At 51.5% G+C, this 21,788-nt stretch overlaps 1 protein-coding gene across 1 annotated transcript in view; it reads right to left on the bottom strand.

Annotated features, from left to right (window-relative positions):
- Positions 1-21,788, bottom strand: part of DNAH8 (dynein axonemal heavy chain 8) — a 13,985,216-nt gene that overhangs the window by 8,880,071 nt on the left and 5,083,357 nt on the right. The window contains exon 33 of the mRNA XM_085610239.1: positions 16,859-16,959. Coding sequence (XP_085466365.1) covers positions 16,859-16,959 — 101 coding nt within the window. The remainder of the gene's footprint in view (positions 1-16,858; positions 16,960-21,788) is intronic.

Below are 21,788 nucleotides of genomic sequence, written 5' to 3' on the forward strand. Positions count from 1 at the left end.
AGCAACAGAGCTGGCACAACACATTCCAGGCTACCTCCATACATTCACATAACAACCATGGAAACTCATATTCAGGTGAAGAAGTTGTTGATGAGCTGGGAGCGGACGTCACCATCATCTTCTTCATCACTGGCATCTTGGCCCAGGCCGGGATCCTCCGCAGGTGCCGGATGTTGATCATCGCCATCGTCATCCTGGATTAAAGGCACCTCCTTCCGCACTGCCATGTTGTGTACCATGCAGCAGACAAGGATTATTTTGCACACCTTTGCAGGCTCATATGGGTGGGCCCCTCCGGTCTTGTCCAGACAGCAAAAGCGGCTTTTCAGGAGGCCGAATGTCCGCTCAATCATCCTCCTGCTCCGACCATGTGCCTCATTGTAGCACAGCTCGGCTGTTGTCACAGGGTTCCTGAGGGGTGTCAGCAACCACGGCATGTTGGGGTATCCGGAGTCACCTACACACACAAAAATGAAAAAGTAGCTGAGTTTTGTAGGAGTGCGGATTACAACATTGACATACACACACAATGAGAAACAGTCAGTACACACCGACAAGCCAGGCATGGTGAGCTGGCATCTGTGACATCAGCATTGCAATGCGACTACTCCTCATAATGTAGGCATCGTGCGCAGAACCAGGGAACCATGCACACACATGTGTGATTGACATGTCAGCAAGACAGACCACCAGAGCATTGATTGAATGGTAGTTCTTCCTGTTCCGGTATGCCTGCTCATGTGCCTGTGGTGGTATCAGGTCAACATGTGTCCCATCAATAGATCCGATGATGTTCGGCATCCTCCCCAGTGTATAAAAGGCATCCTTTATTTCAGGAAGTTCAGCTGTGCTTGGGAACTTTATACACAGGTCGAGGAATTGCAACATCCCCTCCAAGACATCGCGTAGCACCCGACTAAACATCGTTTGTGACATCCCACTACCAGTAGCCATAGTGTAATGGAAGGTACCTGTAGGAAAGAAGTGCAGGGCTGCCATCACCTTCACTTCTGGGGTCAGCGCTGTAGGGTATGTCCGGCAAGGTAGCAAATGTGGCGCCAACTGCTCCGCCAACTCCTCAATCAGTGGCCTGGTGAAGCGGTACCATCTGATACAGTCGCGTTCCTGCATGGTTGCAAGGTCTGGGAACGGCCGATGGACAGCTGGTGCCCTGCAGTACAGAGATGCACAAAGGAAGATTGTCAGTTCATCCATCCATGTGGCCATGACCACGATCAATATCACATGCTAGTTCATGACATTACACAATGTACTGAGGTGTGTGCTGTTGGTCATGGAAACATATGTCACCTACAAGACCACCACCTCACATCTCAATTCCACATGTCCACATGAGTCCCATATAGTGCAATGGCCAATCATCTGGCTGTGTCACCCAACCTATGTGCTGCTGCAACGTTCCAAACACACACCACAGTGACAATTGAGGCCTCATGTCTCCCAGGCATCACAGATCTTTGCCATGCAGAAACCCAAGCTCCCTGTATTGCCACATCAACACAGCAATGGACATGGCATAGCACGTACACACCACAAGGCAAGCGTAAGTCCCACAGGTAATGGCCACTGCTGTTCCTGCCGGCCCAACATGTACGTCTCTTAGACACACACCCCATCAAGGTGGATGCATATACCACATGGATGTGGAGACAGTCACCCATTGGGAACATTTGATCAGACACATCTGAGACACAACATGCACACAGACTGTGGGTGCACATCAGTATTGTGACTACAGGTATCACTGTGACGTACATGCCATCACCCCCAGGACTCAGGGTGTATGTGACCTGTCCTAAACATATCCAACCTGACACTGTGTCCGTGACTCATTACTGTCCAATTGCACATCACAGTGGTAATGTGCACAACACACAAAGGATTCTGCCCCCATGTACACGTGCACAGCCTGGGAGTGGCTGCACAAAGTGCCAGCCTAAAACACAGATGTGCCCCCCCAAACACCCAGGGAATGCAGCCTTACATGCCATGGGACACTGTGTGGCCAATGCTGTAGTGTGGTAGGTGTGCACAGGTGTCACTGTGTATGTGTGTTGCATTCGTATAATAGTCACACTAATGAGGTCCGACGCGGGTGACAATGCGTACGCATTGCACGGGTCATGTCCGAATCTTGCGTACGCTTTGTCTTTGAATGCAATGAGGTCCAACGTGGGTGACAATGCGTACGCATTGCACGGGTCATGTCCGAGTCGTGCGTACGCTTTGTCTTTGAATGCAATGAGGTCCGACGCGGGTGACAATGCGTACGCATTGCACGGGTCATGTCCGAGTCGTGCGTACGCTTTGTCATTGAATGCAATGAGGACCGACGCGGGTAACAATGCGTACGCATTGCACGGGTCATGTCCGAACCGTGCGTACGCTTTGCCATTGAATGCAATGAGGACCGACTTGGGTGACTATCATGCATACGCCTCAGACAGACATGGTCCGAGACAGGCGTACGCCTTGGCCATTGAATCGTATGGAGACGGGTGCATGAATATATTCAAAATACGCGTTGTACAGTCAGTTGAACGAGCCGGGCGCACCCATTGGCTCTGGACTGTCATGGAGACGGATGCAGATTCCAAACTTGTACGAGTTGTGCACTGGAAATTCAGTTGGATGCCTACAACAAGGTTGCAATTTCAAGTGTTCCATGAAGGAAAAGATTTGAACGATGCGGAAGGCGTGTACGAGTCGTACTTTTAAATGGATTGGCCAGATTCATAGAATGCAACCGTGTTGGACCTATCACTTGGGACACATGGCACAGAGTCTGCCTCTGCAGCACAGATATAAGGCTGGCTGGCCCCCAGGGAGCTCACTTGCCTGAACTACATGCTACTGGACCACATCCCTGCTACCACTGCTGCAGTCTCTACATCCTCTGGCTCCTGCTATGGCACGTACTCTGGAGAGGGCCCCAGCCTTCACTGAGGAGGAGAACCAGGCCCTGCTGGACGGGCTCCTTCCAGAGTACAGCAAGCTCTATGGGAAGCCAGGGGAGCAGGTGAGTGTGCAGTCCACTGACTTCATAATTATGCATGTTGGCTGACTAGCATTGTGTACACCAGTGGCAAGCATTCTCAATGGCTACTTTCATTCCCCAAAGTGTGTGGGTGCATGTAATGAATAGGTTTCCTGCTGCTAAAGTGCATTATTGCAAGCTTAAACTATCCAGGCATTGTTAACATGTCAGACATGCAGGTGATTTTTCCTTCCCCATGGTTGCACTACCTGTGTAATTCATTTCCCTTTGTGATGATGACATGTATATCCAAATGTGTGCTGCACACATCTGGGGCATGTACTTTTCACTTTGTCATCCTCACAGGTTGATGCCCACCAGAAGCAGGAGATCTGGCTGACCATCGCCCGGGCTGTTTGTTCTGTGGGGGTCTACAAACGCCGGATCCGCAACTGCCAGAAGAGGTGGCAGGACCTTCGGGGCTGGACACGGAGGATAGCTAGAGTCCAGCTGAAGCTGTCACCTCCACGCAGGAGGGGCGGATACCGGACCCTGACTCCCCACATGCTCCGGATACTGGCAGTGGTCTTCCCGGACCTGGATAGGCAGCTGAAGGCCAGACAGCAGCAGGAAGGGGGTAAGTCCATGCCTAATCTGTGTACTATGTCTGACATGCTAATTGCAGTCTTTTGGCCTGGTCACACTTCCACATTACGTAGGTCTTGTAGTCCAAAACTCAGGTCCCTCAATTGTGTGAAGCACCCTCCTCATCTGTTCCACAGGTGTGGCCCCTATAGTCTGTTGCTTGTGTCACTAGGGCACTGTGCCCCTGCAGTCAGCTATGTTTCAGCTACCGGACAGCATCTGGTCCCGTGACTCTGTTGTGTGTTACATGGGTGGGTCAATTGTTTACACAATGCCTGAGATCTGACATGTGATCTGTGTGTGCCCTTGAGATGTGAACCAATCGCTGGTCTGATTAGCAACATGTGGCTGGGGTATTCCAAACAAACCCATGCAGCAGGGGACTCCAATTTTGGGGCCTCAGGAGTATGTATCTCAAGTATGTCACACTTGCTTAGCCACCTAACTACTGTCCAGGGCCAAATTCTGTTTCATGTAGACCTGGCTAGTCATGGCTCATCAAGGGCATTTAGAAACACTCTGTAATCCCACTCCTGTGTATGAAATTGCAGGTTGTGCTTAGTGACGTGCCCTCAGGTGTCTGCCTCTGTGTCATTAGGGTGTGGCTTGTTGTTATGTACAACTGGGGTGTCCATGATTCAGGGTGTCAGCATGACATCTGAGATGTGACTGCGAGAGACAAGACCTGTGTGACATATAGGTATGTGATCATCTGACAGCGCACAATGGTGTATGCAACTGTGTCCTTCATGCATCTGGGTTACATGCATGGCAGACTGTGATGTGTTAGTGTACAGGGATTTGTGTTTGCTGAGACTCATATGTCTGATTTGCATGATGTGGGGTCTTCTGGGTCCTGGATATGTTGTTTGCATGGGATGGGCAAGTGTGCCGGTCATCTGCAGAGTAAGCTTTACCCCTGAGCTAGGATTGTGAGTCAGTGCATATTGTTGTTGTCTGGATGCCCTGCCCTTGTGACAGGAGACAGTGTTGACTGACTTTCAGGGCATCCCAGTGCCACGGCATTGAACTTGCTATGAGTGATCCTGCATTGTGTTCAAGTGTGCACCATGCACTCCATTGTGGCATTGCCCATGAGGACATGAGAACATCATAGTGTGTGTTGCTGGCATGCATCACAAGCATGTGAAATGAGTCTCTGCCCATCTCTTCATCCGGACACCTGTACTGAGTCAGTAGCAAGAGATGTGCTGTGTGTATAGTGACATACTCCTACATGTTCACTTGCATGTACAACTAATGTGTGGGTGGTGCATGTTGGCACATTGGGGTGTTAGCATCCAACATGCAACGGACATATGTGTGAAAGTCAAGGAGGGATATGTTTGCTATGGTTGATGTTGAGAATGACAATTGTCTTATTCTAAACAGTGTTGGCACTGTGAGCTGTGTTCAGCTGATGATCCCAGGGCTTGCCCTGTGATGTGATGTACTCACTGTGGTGTGTGCAGTCGGTGCAGGTGGCTGATGTTGTTCTCTTACTTCCTATTCCTATCCAGATATATCCACAGCCACAGGAGGGGACAGCTCCACAGACCAGGAGGAGCCACAGAGCCTGACAGGGACAGAAGGAAAGGAGTCGGGTGGACCCAGTGGCACAGAGGGCGAGTGGAACCACACAGAGGAGTCGTCAGCACCATCACCCCCAGCTGAGGGCCACAGCAGCTCTGAGGATGACTCCCTCGTGGTGGCGGGTGTCAGCAGCCACCAAACCCCAGCTAGTGAGGCTGTCCCAGCCACCACCACCACCACCACCCTCACATCGGCTCCCATCCCAGAGGTCCCTGTAGGCTCCCGTGTTCGTGAGCATGTCTCCTTTGTGTCAGGCACCGCTCCCCCTGCCCCTGTGTCCCCTGCTGCCCTGAGTGAGGAGTCTGTGGACTTACTTCGACAGATCCATGTAGAGCAGACGTCGATGCTGAAGGTCCTCCATGCACACACAGGTCGGTTGACACAACTGGTGTCATTCATGGAGGGCATTTCCTCGGGCATGTCTGCCCTACAGAGGACCAATCAGTCCGTGGCCTCCTCCCTGACGGCAGCCGTGTCCCTCCTCCAACAGTCCTGCACCCCTCCTACCCCTGCACCACCCACGATTCCTAGCACCCTACCTGTCCAAAGCACAGAAACCCCCAAACCAAGGTCTAGACGCGCACACAAGCAAGTGCAAGCGCAAGGGACTGATACCACACTCACAGGGGTTGGTTTGCAGACACGCACGCAGTCATCCAAAACCACTCCGCAGTCCTCCGAGACCTCTCCCTCCCAGCCCGCTTCCCTTGCCTCACCTGCAACCCGATCTCCCCAGAAGCTCTTCCTCTGTGACCTTGGCCTCTTCCCCACCGACCCTGCAGATCCAGATTACAAGGGGAAGAGGAAGTCCCCACACACAGAGGGGAGTGCCCCTCACACCCGGACACCCTCCCCCAGGCGCAGTCAGAGACCCCCACCCGCAAGTACCCCCGGCGCCAGAAGAGCAAGACCCCCCGCCACCACGCAGCTCCAAGGCAAAGTCTCCGTCCTCCATCCCCCAGGCCACCACTCCAGAGGTTCCTCTGCCACTCCCTGCCCCGGGTTCCCCCACCCACAGATACACCATCCCCAAAATGCTAAGGCCATCCCCCCTAGCACTTGCTCCTCCACACCTGGTCAGACAGTTAGTACCACTGATGTGGGGACTGTGTCCCCCCCTGCCCTGCCGACCTCACCTATCCCCCATTCCGCTCCCATGGATGTAGGCACTGCATTGGAGTCCACGACCACCCCGACTGACTTGGGCACTGCAGTGGTGATCCGATCCACTCCATCTGACCTTCCCACTGGAGTTGTGCCGGCACCCACCCCATCTGACTTGTGCCCCACAGTTGTGACAGCACCCACCACTTCAGTCAGCTCCACTGCAGTTGCAAGTGTCTAGCCTACATCCCCCACCTCTTCACTGCCTCCTTCTGCTGCGCCCTGATCCTGTCCCTGCGGTGCCTGGCCTGCCCCCATGTACGCCTCTCCGAGGGGATGACCCCGGTCATTAGCAGTGCAGGCAAGCAAGGTATGACAGTTTTCACTCTACTTCACTCCGAGGCATTTGGACATGGACTGGCCATAGGCCTTTTGTTTGCACAGACGTTTAACTTTTAAAATGCCGAATAAAGCTTTTTTTTTTTCTACCTGTGAACTAGATTGAGGTGTACATTATGTTGATGATGTTTAACATATCCTTGTACCTGTGGTGCTTTGTTTACAATGTTGAATACTGATGTGTTGCTGTGAGGTACTCCCTGTGGTCCATGAGATATGTATCCAGTTCTGGTAGGTATCCATGTCATCCTTTGCAGCTACCTGGGTGTGTCAGGATCAACTATTTGTGGACATCTCTCTGTGAGCATTTCATTTGCATGGTCACATCTCTGTCTTGCACCTATACACATATGATGTGCTTCCCATTGTCCAATTTGTCACTTCCACATACTTTGTGCTCATCAACACTGGACCTACAGGTGTGGGCATCATTGTAATAGGAGCAACTGGGTCCTCTGTGCAACTTGCTAGACATATGTTTTGGGTATGTGCAGATGACTTAGGGGAGACTCACGTACCCAGGCTGTTGTGACCAGTGCCTTCATTGTGTGGTAACTGATGGCTGACTGACCAAGTGTTCTGCAGACATGAATGAGACTTGCGGTGAATATGTTTGGCACAGCTGGGCTTCCACAGGAGAGGGGTCCCCTCAAGTGAGTGTGTTGTCCAGTGACATGGCCTGGGCCCATGGTGTGTGTTGTATGAGCATGTGTGTGTGTCCACATCCCTGTTCATACACAGACAGTGTTCCCTTGATATGTTCCTGTTGTTGATGCTTGCTGGGTGGTACTGGGTTCATCCCACTACTTTTCCAATGGGCTACCAGATGTGTGGGTGCATGACACACTACTGTTAATTGGTGTATCATCATTGGGATTTATCAGTTCTGAGTGGTGATGATGTTGTCAGACACAGATGGGACACAGTCAGGGTTCCTCAAGACACCTGTTTATTTGCTAAATCATGTAGTTGTCCTTATGTGGTAGTTTTCAGTGATTGAGACATTTGTATGTGTGTGTGACTTCTCCCACTTGTCGGGTTCATGGCTGTGATGCTGGCAGGTGTCTGCATGTGGTCCTTGTGGTTCTCCTTGGCTTCTGCATTGTCCTGGGACTGTGGCAGGGATTTTGGAGGTTACGTGAGCTTTGAGGTCATGGCCATGTACCGCATACTGTGCAGTATGTCTGTCATTTCCCAGGGTTGTAAACTGTCCTTGTGTGATGTGTCTGTGCACCTTAGTTCCTCCCAACATTCCTGTGTTTGTCATGGGTGCATGTGCAATGTCACCTGTCCATGTGGGCTTCACAGATACACATTGTTGCAGTTCAGGGTGTGTGGTGTTGAGGGTGGACTGATGTGAATGTTTGCATGGATGGTCCCCTAGCTCCCGTTTGTCCATGGATGAGGGGCCATGCTGAGTGATTTGTGTTTGTGTATGTGTGATGTACGTTTGTGGCACAGAACACATGTCTGGGTTTCCCAGTTTGTACGACATCTGCCTTTGTCATCACAGTGGAGGTTTCATGCATGCTTGTGTCACCCCAATGTCTGGTCCCTGGGGGAAGTGCTGTTGTGTGTCAGTCTCTTGCTGTGTTAGTTGGTGTTCATTCCAGCTTGTGTCACATGTGTCTGTTGTGCTCCCTCTCATCTCCCAATGCCTGATTGCCCACTGAGGGTGTCCAATGATGGTTTACTAGTTTATGGCACTGTGTCCACATCTGTGTCACTGTGGTTCAGCCCCCCTCATGTGTTATGTAGTTGCCTAGGGATACTGTGACACACACACATGCTGTGTCAGATGTGCAGAGTGAGTTTGCCTGTTTGTGTTTGTGCATCTGCACCAGTGCATTGGTATTGCTGTTGTGGGCCTTTGTCTGGATGCTGTTTCTGTGATTTTGCATGCTGTCCCTGTGAGTCATATCACATCATTGTGCACATTCATCCTGTTTGTTAGGTGCCATTGCTGGCATGGAATGTGAGTTTGTGAGCTGACACCTACAGTCTACACATGTTGTTTTGATTGGTGTGTCTATTTTCGAGATACGTGCATGCTTGGTGATGGTCACTTCTGCTCTTGTGTCATTGTACACTGTATGCATTGTCAGCCCCCATGTGTGGTGCTTGTCTGCACATGGCCGAGAGTGTGTTATGTTTTCACAGCACTGTTAGCCTCACCACATCTCTGTGGGAATGGGACACAACAACTACTTCACCCCAGAAGTGTTTAATGTGTTGGGAGCAGGGATCATACATGCTGTTTGTTATTTGCAGCTTTGACCATGATGGCACTTACCTTTTGGTCACTGTGATGAGGGGGGGTTTAGTCCCCATCTCCACAATGCTCAACATCTGCTGCATTTTTGAAGCCCACACTTAACTTCTGTTCTACACAGTGAAGGGGTGTTCTTTTTACATTGCCACAGTGCTATGGTGATGCTTGCCTTGTGTATGTCACACTCATGTGTTGGTCACACATGTGCCGTTAGTTGCATTGTATGTTTGTAGCCATAATCACTGTTGTGGGCATTTGTCACAGACTACACACTGTTGACATGATGTTAGGGGGGATGTATTTTGCGGACATACCTGATGTTGGAGTATGCTGGATGTGTTGCGCATCACCCATCCTATGGCTGGGGGTGGCAGGGGTGATGGGAAACAGGTCCCCTGTGAGTGGGGGTGGCAGTAGTGATGGGCAACATAAGCCCTATGGCTGGGGGTGGCAGGGGTGATGGGCAACATCAGCCCTATGGCTGGGGGTGGCAGGGGTGATGGGCAACATAAGCCCTATGAGTGGGGGTGGCAGGGGTGATGGGCAACATCAGGCCTATGGCTGGGGGTGGCAGGGGTGATGAGCAACAGGTCCCCTGTGAGTGGAGGTGGCAGTAGTGATGGGCAACATAAGCCCTGTGGCTGGGGGTGGCAGGGGGGATGGGCAACATCAGCCCTATGGCTGGGGGTGGCAGGGGTGATGGGCAACATAAGCCCTATGAGTGGGGGTGGCAGGGGTGATAGGCAACATAAGCCCTATCAGTGGGGGTGGCAGTAGTGCTGGGCAACATAGTCACTATGAGTGGGGGTGGCAGGTGTGATGGGCAACAGGTCCCCTATGGGTGGGGGTGGCAGGGGTGATGGGCAACATAAGTCCAATGAGTGGGGGTGGCAGGGGTGATGGGCAACATCAGCCCTATGGCTGGGTGTGGCAGGGGTGATGGGCAACATTAGCCCTATGAGTGGGGGCGGCAGGAGTGATGGGCAACATAATCCCTATGAGTGGGGGTGGCAGTAGTGCTGGGCAACATAGTCACTATGAGTGGGGGTGGCAGGGATGATGGGCAACAGGTCCCCTATGGGTGGGGGTGGCAGGAGTGCTGGGTAGCAGGTCCCCTAGGGGTGGGGGTGGCAGTAGTGATGGGCAACAGGTACCCTGTGAGTGGGGGTGGCAGGGGTGATGGGCAACAGATCCCCTGTGAGTGGGGGTGGCAGTAGTGATGGGCAACATAAGCCCTATGGGTGGGGGTGGCAGGGGTGATGGACTACATAAGCCCTATGGGTGGGGGTGGCAGGGGCGATGGGCAACATACCCCCAGTGAGTGGGGGTGGCAGGGGTGATGGGCAACATAAGCCCTATGGGTGGGGGTGGCAGGGGTGATGGGCAACATACCCCCTGTGAGTGGGGGTGGCAGGGGTGATGGGCAACATAAGCCCTATGAGTGGGGGTGGCAGTAGTGATGGTCAACATGAGCCCTATGGGTGAGGGTGGTAGTGGTGCTGGCAATACAACCCCTATGGCGGGCTGTTGTTAGTGGCCTGGATGTGGATCCCCTGTGTGTGTGTGCCATTTTGCAGGCACGTGTCGTTTGTTTGTGTGGTAGGTGTCTGCATCGGTTCCTGAGCCGGTCACAGATGTAGACTACTGGTATGACTTGCGCGATGGGATTCATGATGTGTTCGTGTCGTACACGCTGCTTGTTGCTCCGTCTTGTACTCGCTGCAAGCTGGTCCGTCTCGTAGCCGTGTATTGAGTTGTGGCGCGAATCGTAGCTGATATGCTTGTTTTCCGGATGCTGTGACGTCCCATACGTGGCGGCCCGTCCAGCGCATAGGAAGTACGCATCGTACTTATCATGCCGGAAACTGCTATGGATACTGCTTCCGGGCAACTCGGTTCAGCGTTAGGAGTTACGGCTCGGACGGAGAATGGAGCTTGAATCACAGCCTACGTGTCGGTCGTGTTTTTGGCAGTTATGCGCATCGTACTTACTCTACAGGACGGACCGACTCCGGGTACGTGTTGGTCGCACGGTACGGCTACGGACAGCTGTCCGACCGGCTATCGGAATCGGCCCCTCAGTGTAGTTAACTAGGAGGGATTTGATCTTTCCAAAGGATATGTATCTTGAAGAAGGCCGACAACCCACTAGGGCGATAGGAACAGGCTGAAACATGTTGATACTAGCGGACAGGGTGATGGAGATATATTCTCTCAGATACACCCGCTGAATAATATTTTTTAATCCTGCCAAGCAGGGCCCAGAATAAATAAGAAGAGGGGCACCTGCTTAGACAGTTTAAACACTTTTCTCTCTCTGCAATTGGGATCCATTTCATGTAAAATTATTTCTAAAAATATACATGCAATCCACCCTGAGCAGTGGTCTGCACCAGGGTGTAGTAGTGGCCCTATGATGAAGCATGCCACTATTTAGTGAGTGATGGCAATTTTAACATCCCTATGGGTTTTGCAGTTGATTTCTCTCCTAGACTTTTGTTAAATCACATATTCCCAGATCCCGATTAGGGCAACTGACAGTTTATGGATAATTTGTTGTCCTTCTCATTTGATGAGTTCTATATTCCTTCCTTAAGCCTGCCATCTGACTGGCGCACAGGGGACGGGGTTGGTAGACCTGGCATTTCCTGCCTTTCCTGTCCTCCTTTGAAGCCTCGTGCTTTATGACTCCTCCCCCTGTTCGGGCATCTCTGTGTAAAATCAGAGTGCTGCAGAGCATGACTGCTTTTAAAATGCCCTTAGCAGTGCACACATGCAAGTGCAACAATGGCTGCTGCCCTCTAAACTTCCATGCTCTGTTATATACGAGGGTCTCACATATAGTTCCAACCCTCTTGCCCTTTTATCTACTAGGGACATATAGGGTAGGGAATGCCAATTAAAATAATTTACTTGGTGAGGCAGTCTGAAAGGCAAGGTTGCATTAAAAATGACAGACAACCACTCAGCAGTGCCCACCTGCAAAGTGCAAAAAATGTGCTCAGCTTCTAAACCTCTATGCCCTATTATCTACTAGGGGCGTATAGGTAACTTATTCCCCCTTGTCCTATTACCTACTAGGGACTTATAGGGTTTGCCTATAAGTCCCTTATAGGCCAATTGTAAGTGTATCTTAATGTACAAGTTACTTACCTTCGGTAACGATGTATCTGGTAGAGAAGATTCTAGCCGCAGATTCCTTAACGTAGAATTATCCCCAGGTGTGAGACTGCATCCGGAATTTTTTTGCCACAGCATCTCTGCCTGCCGGGGGGGGGCGATACCACATGACTCCGCCCTGACGTCGTCCGCGGACGTTACATCAGCGAGGTCACATAACTCCCACCCCAGCGCGCTGACGTCAGTTTTCTTCTCAGAACTTTTCCGCGCCACAACGCGGAGCCATCACAAACAAAACTGTGAGTGTATGGGAACAGTGTGCGAAAAAATCAGTGAAACAGAAAGGGAAGAAACGAATGGTGAGGAACAGCACCATTAGGGACAGTGCCAAGCACTGTGTTATTGAAAGGCAGGAAATGGAAAGAGCAGAGCACCGCTCTGAGATGCAACTCTGCAAAGCGAAGGCGGCATCCTCCCTGGAGGCAGAAAAACATGTGAAAAATGTCGTGGCAGACGACAGAAAGACTGCAACCACAACCTATAACAATGAAGGGCAACAAGTCCGGAACAGAGGAGTAACGAAAAATGACTGCAAGACAACACCATCAAGGAGCACCTTAGCCCCTGTAAAGAGCGAAGGGCTGGAGGGAGGCGGATGCAGAAGACCAAGCTGAAAGGTCCTCGCAGAACGGGGAGGAAGGGCGGGCCACGAAGGACTCTGCGGCTAGAATCGTCTCTACTAGATACATCGTTACCAAAGGTAAGTAACTTGTACATCTGATAGAGACTACTAGCCGCAGATTCCTTAACATAGAATAGATACCATAGCCATACCCAGAGGGGAGGAGGGTCTGCGAGAGAACCTCACCAGCTTGGAAGAACACAAGGCACCAACTGGGGATGTGTCACGGGGAGAGGAAGGACCACCCAGCCCCCACCAAGCAGAAGGCAGCAAGAACAGGGAGGAGGGAAGGCCAGGATACTACAAGCCTACCCGAGGGGCGAAGGGCGTCTGCCAGAAAACCCGGAGGGACAGGCGGCACCAAGAGAGCACCAAAGGAAGAAAAAAAACACCCGCAAAATCCAAGGAGAAGAGGTGGAACGGAGGCAGAGCAAGCCGCAGGAGAACACACACACACAGCGAAGGGGACAGCTGAAGGGGCATCAGCCCCGAGGCATGGGACAAGGCAGGAATGTCCCCACAGCCAATAAGCGCATACGTGAAAAGGAAGACACAGTCGCACAAAGCTCCAACAAGCAAGGGACCGGAGCACACGGGTACACGCCGAGGCCCACGGAGGTGGACCATAACGACCAGGCGTGCGCAGCAGGCAGCTGGTAAATACCAAGAAGTAGTGTGCCCAGAACAATCAGAGCGCAAGACGAAGGCAGAGGCAAGGGAACCCCAAAACAAGCCTCAGAGAAGGACAGTCCCAGAGGCACAACCCGGCCCACAAAGAGAAGTGGGACCAGCCAGTAGAGAAAGAGGAGAAGAACCCCCCCCAAGAAACAGCTGGGGGGGGGGCAGAGAGACCCCCGGGAAGCGAGAAATATGTAGCACAGACCCAAAGTCGGCAATCAGAACACAGGAGGACACCAGGAATATCCGAGCCCCCCTGGAACACCAGGCAGAGGACCAGGCCGAAGACGGCATGACAACAGGCTGTCCGGCGAGCCAGAGGCTGAAGAGGAAAAGCAAAATGCACAGAAGCAGATATCCCACAGGAACAAAGGGTAAAATGGACGACAGGCAAACCCTGTAGAAGAAGGATAGAAACACCACCAGATACGGAGCAGGACAGAACCTGGAGTAGCGCAAGATGCGCTAAGGCAGAAGAAAAAGACCGCACCAAGCGGTATACAGTGACGCCAGGAAACGCGAGGAACCCGAGAAGGTATCCACACCCGCCCAGCTTAGGTCAGAGCTATACAATAGCCCACAAGTACTCCACCTAGAGTATGACACGTCCCAAAACAAAACAGGGGAACACCTCTTAGGGAAACCTGCAGCAGAGGTCAAGAACATAAAATACACAGACGGTCCAACCTGAGGACCTACACGGCTTCACTAACAGCCAAAATTCACACACCACAAAAGCTGAAGGGCTGTACCAGCAGCCAAAAAGAACAGAGGGGCCAACTTAAAGACCCTGAAGGCATTCCGAGCCAAACACAGCACACAGACGGGCCAACCAAAACACTAGGCCCAAATAGTAAGGTGGGATAAACGCCTCGCAGAAGACACCTTGGAGAGGAGGACGGAGCCCCGCAAGGAGTCGTTGAACAGCGGAGTCCACGTGGGTGTTAAATAAAAGAATCCCATCAAAAGGCAGGTCAACAAGATGCTCCCGAATATTCTCCGGAAAGATGCTATCCCGCAACCAAGCATGGCGGCGGAGGGACACAGACCTTGCCATAGCGCGGGCAAGAGAATCAGAGACATCTAAGGCCGAACGGAGAATAAATGCAGCTAACTCCCAACCATCCCGCAAATGGTGCCGCAGATTAGCGTGGGCACCTTCGTGGGAGGTGCGAGACAGAAGGGACTCCGCGGAATCCCATAGGTCAGAGGTAGCCTGGCCAACACACAAAGTGTGTTGAGCGCGCGCAGAGCAGCATTAGTGGAAGCAAAAATGTTACGCCCCCAGGAGTCCAACCACCGGGCTTCCCGGGACAGAGGGAGCAACACTGAAGGTAAGGAAGGAAAAGCAGTCTGCTGGACAGGGCCCTGGGCAGAGGGGTGGGAAAAAAGGGAGACTGGATCGTGCAGGGCAGGATGATGGCGGCGGAGAAGTGGCAGAGGCACCGGATCCCCCATAGCAGGACGCCCCCAGAAGAGAGTTGTGGAGCGAAGCTTCAAATGGAAGAAGCGTCTCCCCTCCACCAGAGCCCTGGTGGAGAACCTCCAACAAGTGATCTGTTGGGAGTGGAGCGACCGGGTTGCCCAATTGCAAAATGCCGGTGGCCATGGAGATGGCCTTGACAAAGGCAACACTTGCCTCCTTAGGGTGTCGCAGGGGGGAAGAGCAACTCTTCTGTGGGTGAAGGTTGCAAACTAAGCCACCCGTCACAGTGCCATGCTGGAGGAAGAATCAGCCAGCCCTGGAGGATGGAAGACCCATGGATGAGTGAGGGGCCTGAGGGGTCTCCGGGGAAGGCGGAGAAGCCTGCGGGGCAATCAACTGGAAGGTGCGGGAGAGCGGGTCCGGGGGCTGTGGACGCGGAGATGGCGTACAACCCGCCCTGGAAGCCGCCGGGGAAAAGGCAACGATGCGGCGTCCAGTCTCGGGTGAAGAGGAGACAAGGAGATGACAGTCCTCCGGAGAGGAAGGGACATCCGGAGAAGAGTCGACTATCCGACATCCGGACGGCGCCGGGAAGTCCCCCATGGGCACCGGTGTGTCCTCGATCGGCACCGAAGTGTGCACCAGGGGTGCTGAGTCGAACTCCAGCACCACATGCCTCATAGGAGAAAGGGGCGGGGTCGGAGCCGAAGCGGCCAATGAACGGCGTCGAAAAGGTGCCGGCTCAACCTCCGACGAGGCAGCCGCCTGCGCAGAGGATCGAGAGGGACTCGGGGAGGCAGCCTGGGTCATGGCCTCCACCCGCGGCGCAGGCGGGGAGGAAAGCCGTCGGCGCCAGAAAGCCGTCGGCTCGGCCTCCGGTAAGACAGCCGTCTGCCCAAGGGACCGAGGGGGACTCGGGGCCGAGCTGCGAGTCCCGGTGACCTCCTGCGACACCACAGGGAACCCCACAGGGTTTTGCGGTGAGGCAGAGATGCCGTGGGTCGGAGAGGGGAACCCCGTAGGGCCGCACCTCGATGACACCACACCTCCAAAACCCGAAGTCAAACTTTCGCCACCGGCGAGTCCGCAGAAGACCCCGCGCATGGCAAGGGAGCCGTGGACGTCTCAGGAAGAGGAGGGGGGCCCAAAGAAGCCTGCAGAGCTGTAGTGTAGGACTTCATTTGGGCCCTTGTCGCCCCAATGCCAGGAAACGGCGCATAGGGTGGCGACGGGCATGGGCGCACATCACAAGAGGAACCCGCACCCTCTGCAGAATGAGGACAGGGCCTCGGTGGCAAGGTGCTGGACTTACCGGCGGGAGAGCAATGCCCGTGGGGCCTCGGTGAAGGACGATGCCGCAGCCGGAATCGGCGGCCTCTGGCCGAGGTAGGGGACGGATGCTGTGACGAGACCGATCTGGACAGGTGGGCCGAAAGCAATTTCATCCGGCGCATTCCGAAGTATTCCATTACTCTCAATCTGAAATATACAAGCAGTCGTGGCACTAATTCTGGGAAAGTTACAGTGGCAGTGGGTATATAGTATTTTCATAAAGATTTGTTGTAACTACGGGAGGCTTTCACTGACCACGTCTGAGTAGCTATCCATAACTAACCAAGTCATATCAAATCCAACACCTCACCTCATTGGCAACGTGTGAACCAGCTCCCAATTATTTGACACATGCTGTGTAAACCCTTGACCTTCTGAAACTTACGGAAAAAAGTTTGGTAACAACTCATCATCTTTCTACATCAACAACCTACTTATGACAAGTCCCCAGTATTGAAACTTCCATGTAGAGGGCAAATGTTCATTATGCTTGGAATGAGCATTTAAGTGCAAGGGGAGACGGATCTAGCTGCACCATGAATATGATTCTTATCTTTTGTAACTATTTTACACACACTTATTAGAAACATATATTCTTTCCTTTCTTACCTGATCTTGTGCAAAACCTCATAGTCCGTAATGGGCAAACCAAATAGTTGCTCTCCAGTTGAATAAGTCACGAATCTCCTCCAAAGATCATCAAAACCAGCCTAGAACAAAATTAGAGAGTTATCAACCTAACCATGCAAATTGAAACTGGTAACATATTGCAAGCAATATCTATTAGATAAATATGTAATCTTTGTTTTCAAATCTACAAATATATATGTAGCATAATACAAAATGATGCACACCTACAGAATGTGGTGAGGGGTCCAGAGTCTCCCATATCTCACACATATATTTATTGGCCTTGCTGAATGTTGACCCTTGAAGGTTTGGGGACCCACTAGATGATTGGGCTCCCTTGTACTGCTGAGGCTGCAGGGGTCTTCATTATGCCCCAGTACTTACCTTCTGTAGCACATTATTTGGTATTAGTAGTAAATATTTATTGTACTGACATAATAAAATAGCAATTACAATCATAAGACCATTCAAAATCACTTAGTGATTTCATAATCTGAAAAACTCCCAAACATATAAAATATAACCATTAACCTCTGAGGAGCAGGTGTTGGCCAATGGCAGACATCCGCGCACCCTGTCCAGTGAAGGTGTTGGTTATTGGCCAACACTGAGGGGGAATTAGAAATGGCCCTCTGGCGCTTTGCACTAGAGGGTTTCCTTTTTTCCATTCAGACTCGGGCTGCTCGGGAAAAGCTTCCCGAGCAGCCTCAGCTTTTCTTTTTATGTAATGACGATCAGCGTGCACTGCGTGCTGATGTCATTACATTCAAAAGTGAAAGTAAAACGAGCCAAAGTGCTTGTTTAATTTTTACTGACAATGACAAGTGCCCCCGAAAGGAGAGAATCTCCTCTTTTCTTTTTTTTTTTTTATTATTTAATTTTTTTTATTGCCACTTTGAAAATACAAACTCGTGAAAAATAAGCAGAGCATCGAAGTTCACAGTCTCCCTTCCCCACCCCTCCACCCTAACCCGCCCGGTCCTAATCAATCAATCAATCAAAACATTTATAGAGCGCGCTACTCACCTGTGAGGGTCTCAAGGCGCTAAGGGGAGGGGTGCTGTCACTGCTCGAATAGCCAGGTCTTGAGGTGTTTCCTGAAGGTGAGGTGGTCCTGGGTCATTTGTAGTTGTGTGGGGAGTGAGTTCCATGTCTTGGTGGCCAGGTAGGAGAACGATCTTCCTCCGGCAGTGGTTCTGCGGATCCGTGGGACGGCAGCGAGGGCGAGGCCGGCTGATCGGAGCTGGCGGGTGGGAGTGTAGAACGAGAGGCGGTTGTTGAGGTATTCGGGTCCTTTTTCGTGGAGTGCTTTGTGTGCGTGGGTGAGGAGCCTGAATGTGATCCTCTTGCTGACAGGGAGCCAGTGCAGGTTTCTCAGGTGGGCGGATATGTGGCTGTGGCGGGGGATGTCGAGGATGAGTCGGGCGGAAGCGTTCTGTATGCGCTGGAGTCGTTTCTGAAGTTTGGCTGTGGTTTCTGCGTAGAGGGCGTTTCCGTAGTCCAGTCGGCTGGTGACGAGGGCCTGGGTGACGGTTTTTCTGGTTTCGGTGGGGATCCATCGGAAGATTTTTCGGAGCATGCTTAGGGTGTTGAAGCAGGATGATGAGACTGCGTTGACTTGCTTGGTAATCGAGAGGGAGGAGTCCAGGATGAATCCCAGGTTACGTGCGTGGTCAGTGGGAGTAGGTGCGGAGCCCAGTGCTGTGGGCCACCAGGAGTCGTCCCAGGCGGAGGGGGAATGTCCGAAGATGAGGATCTCCGCCTTGTCTGAGTTCAGCTTCAGGCGACTGAGCTTCATCCATTCTGCAACATCTTTCATTCCTTCCTGGAGGTTGGTTTTGGCGGTGGCTGGGTCCTTGGTGAGGGAGAGTATCAGTTGGGTGTTGTCGGCGTAGGAGATGATGTTGATGTTGTGTTTGCGTGCGATGGCAGCGAGGGGGCTCATGTAGATATTGAAGAGTGTTGGCTGAGCGAGGAGCCTTGGGGTAAGCCGCAGATGATCTTCGTGGCCGTTGAGCGGAAGGGAGGGAGGCGGACTCTCTGGGTTCTGTCGGAGAGGAAGGAGGTGATCCATTCCAGGGCCTTTCCTTGGATCCCGGTGTGGAAGAGGCGGGTTATCAGGGTGCGGTGGTAGACGGTGTCAAAAGCTGCCGAGAGGTCTAGGAAAATGAGGGCGGTTGTTTCTCCGTTGTCCATCAGGGTCCTGATGTCGTCGGTCGCTGCGATGAGGGCGGTCTCGGTGCTGTGGTTGGCTCGAAATCCGGACTGTGATGGGTCGAGTGAGTTGTTTGTCTCGAGGAAAGCAGACAGCTGTTTATTGACGGTTTTCTCGATGACTTTAGCCAGGAAGGGAAGAAGAGAGATGGGGCGGAAGTTCTTGAGGTCTTTGGGGTCCGCTGTGGGTTTTTTCAGAAGGGCGTTGATTTCGGCGTGCTTCCCGCTTTCAGGGAAGGTGGCTGATGTGAAGGAGTTGTTTATGACGTTCCGGAGGTGGGGTGCGATGATGTTGTCGGCTTTGTTGAAGATGTGATGGGGGCATGGGTCTGAGGGGGATCTGGAGTGGATGGTGTCCATGACGTGCGTGGTGTCTTCAGTACTGATGGGGGTCCAAGCGCTGATGGTGGTGGTGGGGGTCGTTGGTTCGGTGGCTGGAGGCTGAGAATGGGGTCCGAAGCTGTCGTGTATATCTGCGATCTTACGGTGGAAGAATTTGGCGAGGGAGTTGCAGAGGTCTTGTGACGGTGTGATGTCGTTGTTGCCGGCGCTGGGGTTGGAGAGCTCTTTGACGATGCTGAAGAGTTCCTTGCTGTTGTGGGTGTTGTTGTCTAGTCGCTCTTTGGATGATGTCCTTTTGGTGGTGCGGATCAGCTAGTGGTGTTTGCGGGTGGCGTTTTTGAGGGCTGTCATGTTTCCTGTGGTCCGATCGTGGCGCCAGGTTTTTTCGAGGGTCCGGCAGGATTTCTTTGATTCTTTGAGGGCTTCTGTGAACCATGAGGTTTTTCTGTTGTCGGTCTTGCCTGAGGGGTTCTTCAGTGGAGCGAGGTCGTCGGCGCAGTTAGTGATCCATTGAGCGAGGTTGTTGGCTGCGTCGTTGGGGTCAGAGGTGTCGGCTGGCGGGTTCTGGCTCAGTGATGAGAGGAGCTGGTCTGTGGTGATTTTGCTCCAGCATCTGCGGGGGATTTGTTGTGTGCGGTGGTGGGGTGTATTCTATTTGAAGGTGAAGGGGATGCATCTGTGGTCGGTCCAGTGTAGTTCTGTGGAGTGGCTGAAGGCGACGTGGTTGCTGGCGGAGAAGATGGGGTCGAGCGTGTGGCCGGCGAGGTGGATGGGTCCTACAATCCAACAGTGAAAGTCGGCGATCAGAAAACAATCCATTTTGCTTAAAATGATCCATCATTTTAAAACCATCAAATTCATATAAAGCAGTAATAGAACTTGTTTCTTAGTGCATTTTATCAAACCCCGGAAGGCCTTAAAGTGCAAAGTCAGAAGTGCAAATAATAAGCTACATAGACACATTCAGAAATATAAAATGACCCACGCTAAATTGCAAAGTGCAATGAAAGTGCAAAAAGGACCAGGGAGGCATCTTAGTAAGGACTCGAGCGGATAGGCTGTCTATGATACACACAAAAACTAATTCAGTTATACATTTGTACATTCTTCATAAATTAGACAGCCCCAGCTCGGAGAAAAATAGCAGTGCACCCCCCCTTGTTTATTGTACATTTATCTGGCAAAGACAGCTGGACAGTGGTTCCCAGATGACCAAACCCTTCCTTTTAGCACGGATGCCCTTCTTAGCATAAATAGCTTTTTCAAGATTATGCGTTGAAAACAGATGAGCCATCCACTGCTGAAATTAAAGGGATTGAAGACCAACCAAGCTGAAGCAATACATAGCCTAAGTATTGCCATAGCAATAAAAATAAGGGCCCCTCCACTATCTATGGTTTCTTGTACTCCCAATAAAACAGTGGAACGAGTTATCAGAACAACTGGGTATAGAACTGCCTTGAGGAAGCCTTGGATCTCTTCCAACAGATAGCTAAACTTCTCACACGTGGAAAACGTGTGTAGAGTCTGCGCTCTATTCAGAGCATAAGGGGCACATGCATCAAGCTAGGCAATTGCGATTCCTTAATAGCGATTATTAAGGAATCGCTATTAAGGAATCGCAATTGCCTATGCATTTAGGTTTTGCAAAAATATTTGCGATTCCTTCACATTCCATAATTGCGAATCCCAAATTGTGATTTGCAATTGATGAATACCATCTCATTAATTGCTATGGGCCTAGAGGACAATAGGAATGAATAAGAAACCATTTGCAATTTGCGAGTACCAAATAGGTACTCGCAAATTACAAATGCAATTTTAAGGGTGCTAGGGGGCCTTAAAGGCCACCCTGCTGTTCCCCCAAATTTTGCATGTGTGCTCATGTGGCGAACACATATAGTGTACACCACATGGCACTTTGAAAAATGCACAATTTTCAATTCCGTAAAAGCATTCACAATTAAGGTAATCACAAAATTTGCGATTACCTGTATTACAAATGGGTTTTGGGTTGTTGCATCCCAATTTCCTAAATACCGGCGTTTGCGATCGGTATTTAGGTCGTATTAGGTATTTAGATTGATGCATATGCCCCTTAGTGCCTTTGCCGGTTCCCCATTTCGGAATTTTGCTCACGGTATAATATAGAAAGAAGCACGTTTTGTAAAACAAGGCTTGCTGGTTAGCTGATAGTAGATCGCTTTGAGCAAATCGGAGAGCTGATTGTAAAATATTGTCGGTAATGTCTAGTTTCTTAGCCAGATTAACCTGCATTAAGCTGTTAAGAATCCCATAGACCCCTTCGGAGGAATTTAAAAAAAAATTGTTTGTTAATGCCAGTGTTGAACCA

The sequence above is a fragment of the Triturus cristatus genome, chromosome 6 (genome assembly GCF_964204655.1).
Source record: "Triturus cristatus chromosome 6, aTriCri1.1, whole genome shotgun sequence".
In the NCBI taxonomy this organism is placed as follows: Eukaryota; Metazoa; Chordata; class Amphibia; order Caudata; family Salamandridae; genus Triturus; species Triturus cristatus.